The 15,560-nt window shown below is 39.3% G+C and overlaps 1 protein-coding gene across 12 annotated transcripts in view; it reads right to left on the bottom strand.

Moving 5' to 3' along the window:
- Positions 1–1,874: 1,874 nt before the first annotated feature.
- The window catches only part of PLEKHA6 (pleckstrin homology domain containing A6), a 214,915-nt gene continuing 201,229 nt past the window's right edge, over positions 1,875–15,560 (bottom strand). For all 12 annotated transcript variants that reach the window (XM_087959705.1, XM_087959706.1, XM_087959707.1 and 9 more), the window contains 4 exons: positions 15,035–15,168; positions 14,352–14,494; positions 11,488–11,608; positions 1,875–8,279 (listed from right to left, as the gene is read on the bottom strand). In XM_087959705.1, the coding sequence (XP_087815831.1) occupies positions 11,496–11,608; positions 14,352–14,494; positions 15,035–15,168 (390 nt within the window). In that variant the 3' untranslated portion in view covers positions 1,875–8,279; positions 11,488–11,495. The remainder of the gene's footprint in view (positions 8,280–11,487; positions 11,609–14,351; positions 14,495–15,034; positions 15,169–15,560) is intronic.

Raw genomic sequence — 15,560 nt, 5'->3', positions numbered from 1 at the left:
TGTTATTTTCTCCACCCAGCCTGGCAACCATAGGGGATTTCCTGCATAGTTGCAGGCGTAGACCCAGTCCCTTAGTCTAAATTCCCGTGTTTTGTTATTGGAATCCAGAAGTGTGCTAAAAGCATAGGCTGGGTGGAGTCAGTCCAGGGTTGTTCTCAACCTCCTGCCCATTAGTAGTTCAGCTGGGGATAGGTTAGTCTGGGCATTTGGAGTGGTGTGCTGTGTTAGGTGGTATAAGGCAATTTTAGAAAGCCAATTCCCCCCAGTCATCCTCCCCAGGGCTTCCTTGGTTGATCTGAAAGCTCTCTCTGCCCTCCCATTAGCAACGGGGTGAAAAGGGGAGATTAGGGCATGCCCGATTCCCCTTTGGGTCAGGAATAGTTCAAAGGGAGAGGAGGTAAACTGTGGGCCATTGTCTGATACCAGGGTGTCAGGATAACCATGGGTCCCAAACAGAGAGTCCAGAATGCCAGACACTTCCTCAGTAGTGGTGGACTTAAGGAAGGCTAGCTCGACCCATTTTGAGTAGGAGTCCACTACCACTAAAAAGGTTTTTCCCTGCACCGGGCCTGCTATGTCAATGTAGATTCTAGACCATGGAGACTTTGTGTCTTCCCATTCACTGGTGGCAGCAGCAGGAGGAGCAGGTCTTGATAACTGACATGCCTGACAGCCCTGCACCTTCCTAGCGACTGCCTCATCAAGACCCGGCCACCAGACATGACTTCATGCTAGGGCCTTCATCCTAGTGATGCCCGGGTGCCCGTCATGTAATACAGCTATAATTCAGGGCCTCAGGTCTCAAGGAATGACCACCCTGTTTCCCCACAACAAGCAGCCTTTCAGTATACTCAGTTCCAGGTGACATGCTTTGAAAGGGTGGAGATCCACTGGGACAGGGTCTCTGGGCCAACCCCTTCTGACCCAGTCCAAAACTTTATTCAATTGAGGGTCTTTGGAGGAGAAATGGGCAATGTCATTGGCATTCAAAGGTAGTTGCAGCATAGTGAGGACCTCCTGCAGCTCTCCCCAGGTTACAGCTTTCACTGTCTGTGGAGCCAGTAGGGCAGTGGCGGTGTCGAAGACCGTAGCTCCACAGAAGCTTAAGAAATAAGCTTTTGCTCTGTTCGCAGGGATATCTTTCAGGTTGGCGGTGTCCATCACGCACCCGAAACGATTGATATATGATGTCCATGTTTCTGAAGCCAGGTGGAACGGTGGGAAGTTGGGAGGTGCTACCGCCATCTGGGGTTAGCTTAGTGGCAGCCTTGTTAACCTTATTAGTGCTTCAGCTCTGTGACTCTTCAGTTCTCTTTGTTGCCTCAGAAAATGCCTCACTTCACTAACATCCCACCCTCGTCGCCAGTTTTAAGTTTGGCGTGCAAGGAAGGAGAGGCAGAGGCTGGCGGAAAAGGTTAACAGGCTTTATTGGCCACAATGTAACCCAGCCGGGCGTACGGCCGCTAACTCGGCAGCCGGCTAACAGGTTTTTATAGCGAGCTGTCAAGAGGGCTCAGCCAATCAGCGATGGCTCTGGTTCCCGCTTAAGCAGCGGACCAGAGTGAAGACTGTCGCTGGATATAACAATATTCTTTCTTGTTCATTTTATGACTTTATTGGTGGTTTATTGGGGGGGGGGCAGTTTATTCTTTATCATCATATTACTGTGCCATGAAGATGTAAGCCTCCAGAATCCTTCAATTGCAGTGAGTGAAAAGTAATTCAATAGTAAATAAATGTAACTATACATATTTAGCTGAAATATATAGAAATATAGAGAACAGTACACTCTGAGGACAACTATATATAGTATACCTTTCTATCCCTCCTTTTCTTAGGTCTTAACACTTACAAAAAAATAAGCACACACAGTCTAGTTATAAACCATCCATTTTTTTTATTTGCTTTATACAAACTTGCAAGGTACAAATGCATTTATTTTTGTTTGTTTTTCTTGCGCATATTGTATTTGTTTTTTGAGAGGGAGGATCTTTTAAAGTAACTACATCTAGAACAAATGTTGCAGGAAAGAATATTAAGTAAGCCACTGTGGGTTTAATTATGGAAAGATTATCCCTTGGTCTGGTGTGAAGAATCCCCAAGTCACCAATATATTATTTTCAATCACAGAACAGCTAATTGTCATAATCTAAGGTCACTTTTATACAAAAAGAAAGGGAAAAAAAGAAAGACATTAACTTCACATTGCTTCTTTGATAATTTTAACATCTAACACTAGTTTTTTTTTCTCTCCAAATAATGTGCATAAATAATGCAGTATTTGTTAGTTGCAGGTGCTGCTGGTATATGAAAATTTTATTAGAAAGGAACACACACACACGTACACAAAAAATAAAACATTTTAAAAACAGGGTTCTACAATACTGCAAAACTGTGACCCTAAATGTGCTCTGCCGAGAACTTAGAGCAGCATTTCTCAACCCTGCCAGCTGAAAGACACGTGAACTTCAACTCCCAGAATTCTCTAGTCAGTTATGGAAACGCCGGCTCTGCTGGCTGGGAAATTCTGAAAGTTGAAGTTCACACAAAGTTGCCAAGGTTGAGAAATACTGATTAGAAGCCTCAGAATGCTTAAAGTGACATTGGCAATAATCAGGTACAATCCTACCTTGCTATGAATTGAACAGAGGGCTTGGAAAGGGTGAGATAATGTTTTTGAAGTTATTTATATCATTGTAATGCTTTCCACAATGGCAAAAAAAAGAGGGCCAGAGGGAAAGAGGAAAGAGAAAAAGGTGATTTGAGAAGGGATTTGCACTTTCTTAACAGAAGCTGAGACTCCAAAATGTAACACCATCTTTACATTGCCCTCTGTACCCTAAAATATTGGTGGAGTAATTTTCTTTCAAGATGGTTGCCATGCTTATCAAGCACCTGCACAAGTAGGACCACTACCTCCGAGTCTTCAAAAGAGGTAGAATAAGGAGCCACTCTCTAAATTGAGAGAGGGCCAAATCTAAATAGATAATCCTTCACATAGGCTAACTAAGGCCTTTCCTCAGCTCTTACTTCATCTCTCTACTAAGCTACTGGCATTTGGTATGGGTCAAATCACAGCAAGGAAATACATGTACCAACTGAAAAACGTACCTTTCTCCCACTAGGCTGGGCATTGCAGAGGTAAATAAAGCAGCTCAGAGAGCAACTGTGATTGAAGAGAGGAAAATATCACACAAAATGAACAAATTTGAACAAAAGGGAGGTAAAAAACAAGTGGCATCAACATTTCAAAGCCACCTCTATTGCAAAGGATCCCAGTGGGATAGCTGTATACCAGCGAGACAATCTTTGCGGTCCCTGATATGCTACAGTTCTATAATTCATCTGACAACATCTCTTTCAAGCCAGAACTTCACCAGGGTTAAGGGAACTCAGCTTTGCTAGTTCCAAATAAGCTATTGCCAAGTTGCATCGACTGAGACTTAAGCCCTGGTGTAGAAAACATGAGCTTACCTAGTAACAAGGAAATAAATGCACCACTCCCTTACAGACAGCTTCCATTCATTTTAAATAAATTTGCTTTTAATAAAAAGCAGAAAAATATATATTTATTTAAATATGCCTTTTAAAATTTCTTTCTTTAATTATTTTGATATACCATCCCAGCGTCTGTATTTCAGAAACTCAGTGGCAAAGCAGGCTTCAGCAGCCCTGTACACAGAGAAAGTTAGTCCAAACGAAATAAGAATAGGGAGAAGAGGAAGAAAGCCCATATATTATATATGTATATATATATATCTATATATAAAATATATATAAATGTACACACACACATATATATCACGGTATAATTTTTAAAAACACATATTAAGGCATGTAGAGGATCATGAAGGGATAACATTTTTATGAGCTAACAAGCTTCTGCAAGAGCAGAATGAAATACTTTCATCATCATCTTCATCACCGTGGAATGTCAACAGTATTGCTAAAGGAGAAGGGTCTAAAACTCTGGTTCTCTGGAGTGATCTACGTATTGCCAACAGGTTCATTTTAAATAATAAAAAGGAGATGTCATCTTTATTGGACAGGGAGATGGAAAGTTTCTCTTGAAAATATAGATGAAGCTGAACTCTTAGACATACCCAAGACGGTGCTTCTTTTGCGGCAAGCAATAGGACAGAGGACCCGATAAAGCTAGATTCCACAGTGCAAGAGATGGGAAACATTGATCACTTAAGCTCTTAGATCAGAAGGATGATTTTAAGTGCTGAGACATTAATTCCTTTTAATACACATTGAGACAGATTCTTAGACAAATTCTTAAAAATAACAATATCAGAACTCTCCCAGAGATACTGTGGGGTTTAACTTTCTATATGCTGAACATTCATTTTAACAGAATAATCATATATGGATGCTTAGAAGCTCCAGTATGTAAAGAACTGGAAAGAAAGAACTTACTATGAGCACATTGAGGATTAAAGCCTAAGAGATGCACAGCTTTGTGGATCTACTCAGAAATAAGCTACATCTATTTCAGTGGGATTCAGTCCCCCAAAAGCATAGGTAAAATTTGAAACTTAAGTCTTCTACTATGTGTGGGCCTGAGAAATATTCCCCTTAATGGACTGTTATGCCAGGTCTCTCCGTGTTTTTTCAGTCTAACCTACATGGGCTACAATGGACCAGAAAGTCATCAAAGAAGATGCTCCTTGGCTGCTAAGAGACTTTGCTGAGCCAGCCAAATTCCACCAATGCACGATTACTTCAGAACTATATCCTTACCACAAACAGGGGTGACAAAGAATCATTTGGTAATATTGCAGTTAGCTCTTTTCATTTTGTAAACAGGACTCTATTCTCTTGAGATCACACTGATATCCCCAACTTTAAATTCTGGCGACTATGCGCACCTGCAGCCTTCTTGACAACAGAAGTGGTTTGCCGTTGTCTTTTCTTGGGAAGTTGAAGAGGACAGCTCTAACTTTTGAAATGTGGGAGTTTATATGCTGGGAAGAGTTTGCAGTACATATTATAAGTACTGAATTCTCTCCATTCTAGTTCACTCTTCCTAAATGATTTCTCCCTGGCATCACTTCTCTGTTGCAAAAAGTGGTGTCAAGGGAGAAGAATATGCTGTGGAGATGCTTTCCCCTCTGCAAACGTTTTGCTCTTTAAATTACAGCATTCATTCATTTCGCTGTACAAAAAATCAAGGCAAATCACATTTCATACCTACTTAAACTTGAATTTGAGTTATGTGTAGTGATACTGTATGTCATCAATTGATTAAACTAGATACCTGGATATTAAACTTATTCCTAAAAAGCCAGAAAAAAATTAGACTTCTTGATAGCCTGGGAAAATGGTGAGAATTTTCAAGTCTATTTTGAAGAAGTTTGAACATAAGGAACAGTGCTACTCAAAGCTAGCATTTTCTGTTTCAGCTGGGGTCCAAATTAGTCTTTCATGCATCATTGTAAAGAATCCTGATTTAATTAAAATAATCTGAATTATGGAAGAAAATGAGTAGTAGGGGGGTAGAGGGTTTATGTTCCACAACTAAATTTGCATTTAATGTCTGCTTTAAGAGTTGCATATATTAGACCCTGAAGCAGTGTTATTCCTTCCAATAATACAGAAATAGAATTGATAAATTCCCAGTTTTGATAAATCTTTGGATTAAAACTGATCAATATGTTTATGGACATGTTTACATGGAAAAATATATAATTTCAGCAGAGCTAAATTGTCACCTAGGACTCAAATCATACCATAGTCTGAGGTGCCACCTGTTACTAGTATATCCTCCTTTGAGTACAGGTAATCCTCGACTTACAACAGTTCATTTAGTGACCATTCAAAGTTACAACATCACTGAAAAAAATGACTTAGGACCATTTTTCACCCTTACAGCCATTGCAGTATCCCCAATGTGATCCAAATTCAGACACTTGGTAACAGACTCATATTTATGACAGTTGCAGTGTCTCAGGGTCACGTGATCCTCTTCTATGAACTTCTGACAAGCAAAATCAATGGGGAAACCAGATTCACCTAACAACCATGTTGCCAACTTAAGAGTTGCAACAACTGTGGCCAGAAAGGTTGTAAAACAGGGCAAAACTCACTTCACAAATGTCTCACTGAGCAATAGTAATTTTGGGCTCAACTGAGGACTATCTGTACTTGTAAAGAAGCAAAATATTAGGGGTGGGGGAAGAAATGCAGAATTTTTGAAAACATGGCAGTGAACTCACTGAAAATGTAGGTCAGGATTATTAAAAAGCTAGCACTTTTTTTTTGTATTCTGATCTATAACTAGAATAATTTTATTCGCTTCCATAAAATCGATTCTACTTGGTTTTATACTGGGCGCAATCAATTTTGGTAGCCTTTGAAATAAATCTATGGGCCACAGGATCATCCAATTATATTTTGATCCATCTATTAATGAAATAGATTGTTTTCAAAAGCACTACATTGGGTGAAAAGTCCTGTCCTGCAGAGCCTGATTATTTCTAAAGAGGTAAGGTCATCATAGCTTCAAATGGTATTCAGTTCAGGATTCACCATGTATAAACCTTTGAACGTACAACTGCAGTGTGGAAAAGGTCCAGTTAGATCTTTGATCTAGCATAATATAAGTTAGGACACCTTGGTACTTTCTGTACTTGACAAGAGTAAATTTTCCAAGTCCTTTTTTTGTACTCCTCTGTCCTTGTGAGTTATTTTCACTATTTATTTAGGGGGGGAAAAAAGACAACTCATTTGGGGAAGCAGCCACCTTTCAGATGCTGATAGAAGCAAATACAGGAAAGGACTTGCACTTTTGATGTGGGAGCTTAGCAGCTCCTCTAAAAGATCATCAGCCAATTGTTATTACAGCTTCGCTTGGATAGAGATGGATGAAAAGCACTTTGTGTGAGAAAGTGAGAGAATTCTACTTCAAAGCAAACGTTGCTCTATTATTCTAAAGTTGAGAGAAATGCTACAAATGGCAGAAATTGAAGAAGCCTCACTTTCTCCTCCCAATGATAAATAGGAGAGAACTCATTTACACATACTATGGAATCAACTCATAGCTTGCTTTAGTCAAGTTCAGACACATTTCCATTTCTCTTGCAGATTTACTATTTCATTAGTTTCTTTATGCTGAGATCTTCACAGCATTGTGTTTTCTTTCTGGCTCCAACCTATATCCTGGAGAACCAAGAGTTGAGTGGTACATTTTGAATAGGTTCTGGTATGAGAATAAATATGTCACCTACCAGTCCCACTTCTGAGTCACAGTAAACTTAAAACACACCAGGTGGTTTATCCCATCAAACTGAACTCTTTTTGTAGCCATCCTTCCCCTTTGTATCTTTCATCCACACTTCTGTTACATGTCCACGTACATTGCACATACTTCCTATTCCATCTTCCTTGTAAACCTAGGAAAAGTGAGGGGGAGGGGATTCTTCAGCATATCACAGCCATTGAAAGATTCCCAAGAATTAGCAGATTCCAAAGCTGCTTGTTTTTTTTTCCCCCTCCACACCGACACCCTTCTGTTTTCTTCATCTGCCATATCCACAAAGTTTAATGATGCCCCCTCCTTTCTCTTCCTGTGAGTGGGTAGATATAAGTATAAGCAGCATGACCATGCATGGGTTGTTTAGTTCCATAGATTAAAGTTTCTAGAGCCAATCAGATTGGCAGATGGGAACAAAGTGTGAGGAAGAAAAATATGTCGTTCAATTCAGTAAAGTGGTTATAAAGTCTCTGGCTGCCATGACAATCTATTCTTTATACATTTCTCTTCCCTCAATGTAAGAAAAAAAAGTAAAATAAAAATAAGTGATAAAGGAGGTTAGACGTTTAGGAAATGGCTACCTAAGGATAGGAAATTGTACATTCCCCTGCTATCATCAGCTTTCCTTTTTCAGTTCAAATTATTTGATGCTTCTGCTGATCTTTAGCCACCAGTTCTTTGTCTTTAGACCTCCTTCAGGGATGAAGAAGCCATCTTGTAGAATGAAACTTCTTCTGGATGCTGCTTCTTTAATTGCTTTTAATAGACCAGGCATCTGAAAGGTTTTGGTACAGGCTTTGGCAGCAGTGGGAGGAGAACCAGAGCAAAGACAAAGCACCCTCATTCTCTTCAGAGGCAGCTTTCCTTCCTGCATGTTTCTGCAGCTCAACTGCAGGAGATAGTTGGCAAATCATAGGAATGGTTCTATACATTATTAAGCAGTAGAGTTGACAGGGCAAATTCATGTGTTAAAATGTGGCTCCATGGAACTTCACAGCATTCACAGCAGCCAGGGCTTGTGCTGGAGAGAACAGAGGAGGAAGAGAAGAGATTAAGGCAGCAGTATAAATATAGCTAAGAAACGCATAGGTAAGGAATTTGCTGACATATTGAATGGTCATTCAGCTTTGTCAGCCCAGATTGGTAGCTTGAGTATGGGGCCCCAATACAACCATAGCACAGCACAGAAGGAATAAGGCAGCATTTGAAGGAAGTGCGGCCACCACTGCTGGTTATATCTCTTGCGCTGCCAGTCTCACTCCCAAATCAGCCATCATTAACCACCAGAAGTCAGAAGTCTAGCATTTAAGTGGAGACAGGAGAATAATACTTTTAATGGCCCAGAGGCCTGAACAAAGCATGGGACCACCTCTGTAGATAAATGCTAAAGTTGGTAAACAAGCATGTTTCTTTCTCTTGGAAAAACTGGTGGAAAGAAGAATGGGGACCACATTTTTTCCCAATGAATTATGTGAATTCCTCAGTGGCTGCTGAGGATACTCTTACTCTCCTGGACCCTTTAAAAATAAAAATGGTGGAAAATGTCAAGGCAGAAACCTAACTTCCAAAGCCTATCTCAGTTTACTCATTTCCATTGATTATATCTCTGTTTAAAGTTTTGTGACAGAGAAGGATCACTAGAGCAGTGTTTTATTCTTACTGTTCTGACCACAATGGAAATGTTTATTGGCCTTTGAGAAAAAGGCTGGAAATTAAACTCTTGTTATCTCTTAAGTAGAACTAGATAGGAATAGGAAAGCCTATTTTGGATGTAGCAACATTCCAGCATTTTCATCCCAAATCAATTCCCAAGGTCTTTACAAACATAGAAACCAAATACTAAAATAATTTTTGGACAATCTTCCATATTACCAATCATAGAAGACAGCTGGACTGACAGTGCTATCTTGCGAACTGTTACTTGAAATATCCCTTTTATGGCGGTCAGGATAGCTATACATGCATAAAGTCACAGCTTAAATTTTGGACTTGGGGCATTAAATAAATCATTAACCCCATCTTTCAATTGTTTCTTTCAATTATTTAAAAACAGAAATAATTGTCAGGAACAGAGTAGATTAACTAACAAAAACAGCTTATTTTTTGTAGCTATATTGTCCAAAATATGGCAGTTTGGCATATGTGTGCTGATATATACATGCACATTTTGAAAGTAATAGAAAAGTCATAACAAGATGGCAGATACCAGATTTGACTAGCAATAGCAATAGTACTTAGACTTATATACCACTTTACATAACTTTACAGCCCTCTCTAAGTGGTTTACAGAGTCAGCACACTGCCCCCAACAATCTGGGTCCTCATTTTCCCACCTCAGAAGGATGGAAGCTGAGTCAACCTTGAGCCTGGAGAGATTTAAACTGCCAAATTGCAGTCAGCTGGCAGTCAGCAGAAGTAGCCTGCAGCACTGCACTCTTAACCACTGTGCTACCGTGGCTCAAAGACTAAATAAGAATGCTTTTGATTATCACTTTCCCCAAATGTTGGATCCAGAACCAAATATATAAGGGACGTCTGGATAAATTCCTGCTGCTTCTTGCACCATTTTTTGCCTTTTCACAACATGTCCCAAAGGCAAAGTTTCAGAGCAGTCATAGGAAGGTCTCTTAACTGAAAATGGTATTTGACAGCTAGGATGGCAAAACTGGAATTCTAAAAATTGATTATTATAAGATACTTTGGTCATATTATATCTAATGCATGATCAGAAAAATACTGCAACATTATTTTGAATGCTCATAAGTAGCATATTTAATTGGAGAATCCATGGAATGTAAAAAGAAGATTTGTTTGAATGGAAGCTAGCTTTAATTTGAACTTGATGACAGATGTTTACAAATGGGCATATTTTTCTGAGAAGATTAATATTGGACACTTTCCTTCCTCTAGATTCCCCTTTGAATGTACTTTTTTTCAGATTAGATATACTATTTTTAATTATCTTTGTAAATAGATTCTGTTTCCAGCATCTCCTTAAAGTTGCCTGCCTTTCTTTAAGCTTCTGCATGCATCTGAAAACTGAGGCGGATGCTTTGAGAATCATGTTAAAGATGAAGCTATTTTAACAGGTTTAGTACAGCCAGTGAAGCCTGAAAAAGATCTGCTACTTCATAGAAGTGCTGTGTTTGTGCTTTTACATGAACTGAAGGATCTCTTCATTGTTTTTGAAGCATGCACATCTCCATTAGATATAATGTCATTATGAGCATCTTTCAACTAACTTTTACCCTCAAGAATCTAACAAGGCTGCGAATAAAAAGAGGGGAATGTATTACTTGTTTTCAGTTAGTTCATAAAGTAACTCCTCACCCCAACACCCCAATTTCATTTTCCTTTTTCCCCCCAGGTAAATCTGAATCGCTGACTATTCTGCTTAAATTCATTATCCCCAAACCAGTGGTAGTATGCTATTGGTTTGGACCGGTTCACCCGAACTGGTAGTAAAAAAAGCCTCTGATGATCAGCTGAGAGGATCACCTGCCCCTGCGTTTTTCTCTTTATCCTCTCAGCTGATTGGCGCTGCAGGTCTCAGCTGGTGTGGGGAAAGCTGTGCGCTGGCATTAGGCAAAGCACGCCCACCAAGCCACGTCAACTGAACCGGTGGTAAAACAATTTGAATCCCACCACTGCCCCAAACTAACTTTTGGTTTTAAGAAAATCAAAGAAAAATACCAATGACCTAGAGATCTTATGACTGAAATGAGTTGTGAACCAGGGCTTCTTGGCAACAACTAATATCCTCTAAGTCAAGGGTCTTCAAACTTGGCAAGTTTAAGACTTGTGGACTTCAACTCCCAGAATTCCTGAGCTAACATGACTGGAGGAGGAATTCTGGGAGTTGAAGTCCACAAGTCTTAAAGCTGTCAAGTTTGAAGACCCCTGCGCTAAGTTCACTATGTTCAGTTTAGAAGACTTGCTGTAATGTTGCTCTAAATTGTTGTAAGTGAAACAAATGATGAAATTAGGCTACTTTGTCCTAGTAAATCCAGAAAAGGATGTGGCAACTTGATTCACTGATAAGTTTTTTGAAACATTCCATAGGAGGAGACTGGACTTATGTGGCAAAAAAGAAAGGGTTAGCTTAATGGATATTGGTGGATGGGTGGGTTTAGTGAAAAGATGAAACTCTATTGAAAAAGAAGCCTAAGACTTCTTTTCTTCACAGATACACATGAATGAGATGGAAGTATAATACAAAAAGTGCTTACTTTAAGTTTCAGACACGCATAAAATGACTGTCGGTGCCCTGGGATGAGTCAGACGAGAGGGACTTGATCGGTGGAGTCAGGGAAGTGGGGGAAGTGGGAGGGCTCGGGGTAGCACATTGAGCTGAAAACAAGAAATGGAGATAGAGCCTGAATAATATACGGTGCTTCAGACAGCGGGGGAGGAAGGGGAGAAAACAAAGGCAAAGAAACACAATCCATTGAGCAAACATGGGTTAAAAGAGAAAGAAAAGGAAACACAATTTTTAAAAAATCACACAGCAATAGAAAAGGGCTGTACTACATTACCTACAAATAGATCCCATGAGTATTGCTCAGGTTAGACTATGGAGTCAAGCTGGGCTGTGTGCAGTCCCAAATTCCAGGTGCATAGCCCTTTGACCATAATTGCTAAAACAGGAGGCCTCATTTCCCACAATTTTGTAGTGAGAAACATTACAAAACTAACTTATAAAAATAATATCCCAAATCCCACATGATGTCAGTCCCATTCACTCTGAGGTTCCAAGTTCTCTCCCAAAATTCTAAGTGAGATTCTAGGCCATCATTCCTATCCACAGAATAAACAGAGATCGAACTTAACAATAATTGGTCTGTATAAATACAGGCAACAAGACCAGCCTTTTCAGCTTGGTTCCCTCCAAATATGTTGTGTGTTGGGACAACAGTGCTCAGAACCCCAACCATTTCCCAGAGGGCTGCTATAGATCATACCCAGTCATATGATGCAGACTAAATTAATTTCTGTCAATGCCAATTTAGTAAATTGTATTGTATTAATATTCATGGAAAGTAACATATTTTTGGAATCGCCCCAAAAATGTGTAGCAATTTAATTACAGATTCAAAGGACAATTTGAATAAGAAGAATTTTATGTTTTGGCAAAAGTCTAATTATAAGGCAACTATAGTCATTATACAACAGCTTCTTCAGCAGTGATGTGCAGTAGTAGTGAGAAATATTTCAAGAAGAAATATCTTTCCAGTAAACTGTAGAAGGTAGAATATACCACCAGGGCAATGTTTTAATGCAAGAATGCAGAACGAGCATATTTGAGTAGTTAACTGTCCTAAATGCCTTTTGCCAAGATGGTTATCACAGCAGTGGACATATTTCAAATATACATATGTTCAAGACTGACAGGCATAACTGCTATTGACCTTCCTCAAGCTTTCAGTTTATAATACCTGCACTCCAGATAAGTTGGATAGCTCTCTAGCCTCTTCTAACAAGGGCTACCTTCTGGTATAGGAATAAAACTGAGGCAGAGCTCCACAAAAGTTGGTTCTTTGTGGAGTCTGAAAAATGCCTTCTTTGGATGATGTGCAAAATTGGCTATTGCCATATCTTCTTTGTCATGCTGTCTTCCCATCTAAGCCATCAGGAAATTATGCTACCCTAAAACTTGCTGCCCCCACATTGTATCTTGCTACAAACCTGGAATGGCCCTGTGCTGTACTGCTATTCATAGAGCTTTAACATATTTGTGCATGCCTTCTGGAAATGGTTAGTGAGAGTCCTCACACCAGGGCAAGAAAACTGTGTGGCTTTGTCCTATATAATGAGCATGGCTTTTAAAAATGTATACTCAATTTTTCCTGAGGATTCAAGATGTTTCTGAAAAAAGTAAGCACAAAATGGACAGTCATTTAAACCAACTAGTATAAGAATGCCCTTTTAATATTAGTGCCAAATTTTCTGCAGAACAGTAAGGTCTTTGATGCCTTCGTGAAGCATTGCTTATCTCAGGAGGCAAGGTGGTCCAAAGTGTGGAGGCAACCATTGAGAAGGCATGTTCATGACTCTTACACTCCTCATTTCATGTGGGGTGGGAACCTTCAGAATATCTTCCCCACAGTTGGGTCAAATCTGATGGTAAAAATGGTTCTGCAGATACTGGATGCCAAGTCATCTAGGGCTTTAAAGTCAATAGCACTTCAACCAGAATCAGGAAGTAAATCAGCAACCAAAGAAGTTATTGTGGCACAGATATTACATTCATAAATCTGCTCCAGGATGTCTTGAAATCTGCTACATTTTGGACCACTTGATGCTTTTGGGGCTTCTCTAAATGCATTTCAGGAGACTATTTTTGAGGTGAAGAGAGGACAATTCATTGACAGGTCCAAAAATATTAACAACATTTGGTGGCAATTTTTTAATTTAGCTGTGGGTGGCTTAACACAGAGATTCTACTTTTTGAAAATCCTTACTCCCATTGTAAATAAAATAAAACAACACAATATTCCATATTCAATGCCTTCAATGATTCCTTTAACCTTTAAAAAGTGGCTTAAATGTTCAGGTCTCTATGGAAAAGTTGCCTGCTGCTAATCTATAGTAAGAAGGTATAAGTAGTTGGAGTTGCTTTTCTTTGGAGTTACAAATTAGAGAAGACATTGCCATTCACTCAAAGGCTTGTGATTCTATGTGTCATTTAACAAATCAGACTAATTCATTGGTTTACATTTTCTGGAAATTGGAATCGATGATGGAAAAATGCCTCTTAACTCATTGACCTCAAAAGAAAATTAAAATAGTACAGCAGTACAGCTGGCTTCTTACAACAACTTTCTAACCTTTATAAATAATTTTAATGAATTACAACAAACCATTTAAAGTATTTGATTAATTTTCACCATTTGGACTGTCAAATTCAACTTATTTTGGAGGCTAGATCTCTAGTTCGTTTGTTTTGCTGTAATGTCCAATGCCACCACACTTAAAAGCTGAAGCAACAACATCTGGCCAACTTCATCAATGGAAGCAAAAGCTTTGCTCCTGTTGGGATTGTAATGCCCAATTGGCTAATCTTTTGATAATGCTGCAGAGCATTTCATCTTACCAGACAGCATGCGGCCTCGTCGGGAGGCTTCGGTAGCTAAAGCGCAGGAGATCTCAATCCGCTTTTCCTGCTCCTGTAACTGAGTTTCTGGGTCCTGGACCACGTCCATCTCTCCCTCGCTGAGGGGGATGACATTCTGCATGCTGCAAGAGAGGACGCACACGTTATTTCAACCAGAAGGCAAGCCTAACACTCAAAGCTGCAAGGTCAATACAATAAGATGGAAACAGATTCCTATTTATTTAATTTAATTTTTGACATTTCTCTGTAAAACACAAATTGCCATTTTTTAGTTATCTTTGAGCCTGCAAACATAATCACTCTTCCTTTACAAAATCAATATTTTTGTTCATTTTCTAGTGAGGGAATTTTGGGGCCATAAATATTTAGATAAGTTATTTTTCCTATGTACTATAAATTGGAATTGCTATGAGATCTATCCAGCAAGTCCAGATATACAGACAAGGTACCAAAGAGAAAGAAGAAAACAGAATGAAACCTACGTATATAACATTAGTAACTTCTGAATATTAAGAGGCTACTGCAAAGTGCTATTAATAAGCAGCAAGACCAAATGCATAGCTTCTAAATCAAGGGTAAAATATTCCAAAATGAAATAAAAATCCATGCTCAGTGACCAAATGGCACATGGGAAAGTCAAAATGTGTGAAGTAGCACTGCACCTGGATTTAGCAATCAGTGTCTTTATCCTTTCCACTTTCTTTTGTTTCTCCTTCATCTCCTCAGGGCTCAGTGGGGTATCAGGTTCCAGCTCAATATACCTTTCTGGGATGAGGACTTTATCTGGAGTGGAAAGCTGAGTAACAAAAACAGCCAATGAGTGGCAATGACCACAAATGCCTTATTACATGTTTCACTTGGTAGTATATTCTACCCTGCTGAACTCTACCCTACTGTCTAAGTTTAGTCTAGTCTAGCATATCCTTTATCTAACCCTAATCACTATTTTATACATTAAAGAATATATTCTTCAGATCATGCTCAAAACACCTGTGCTCTGAAACTCTCCAGGCTATATTAAAATCAAACATTCCAAGCTTTTCATAAATATGAAGTTCAAGATTCTCAGTTTCTCTCCTGCACCTGCATGACTTTTCATTCAGCTTGTCCTGTATCCTTAACGGGTAGTGAAATTCTCAACTCATGTTGCTCCAACCACACAGACCCTTTGAGTTTCAGAGAAGGCAA

This window comes from Notechis scutatus, chromosome 3 (genome assembly GCF_049901735.1).
Source record: "Notechis scutatus isolate UNSWTSFEM ecotype Mainland chromosome 3, rNotScu1.2, whole genome shotgun sequence".
NCBI classification, from domain to species: domain Eukaryota; kingdom Metazoa; phylum Chordata; class Lepidosauria; order Squamata; family Elapidae; genus Notechis; species Notechis scutatus.
This window is presented reverse-complemented; position numbering and strand designations above follow the sequence as displayed.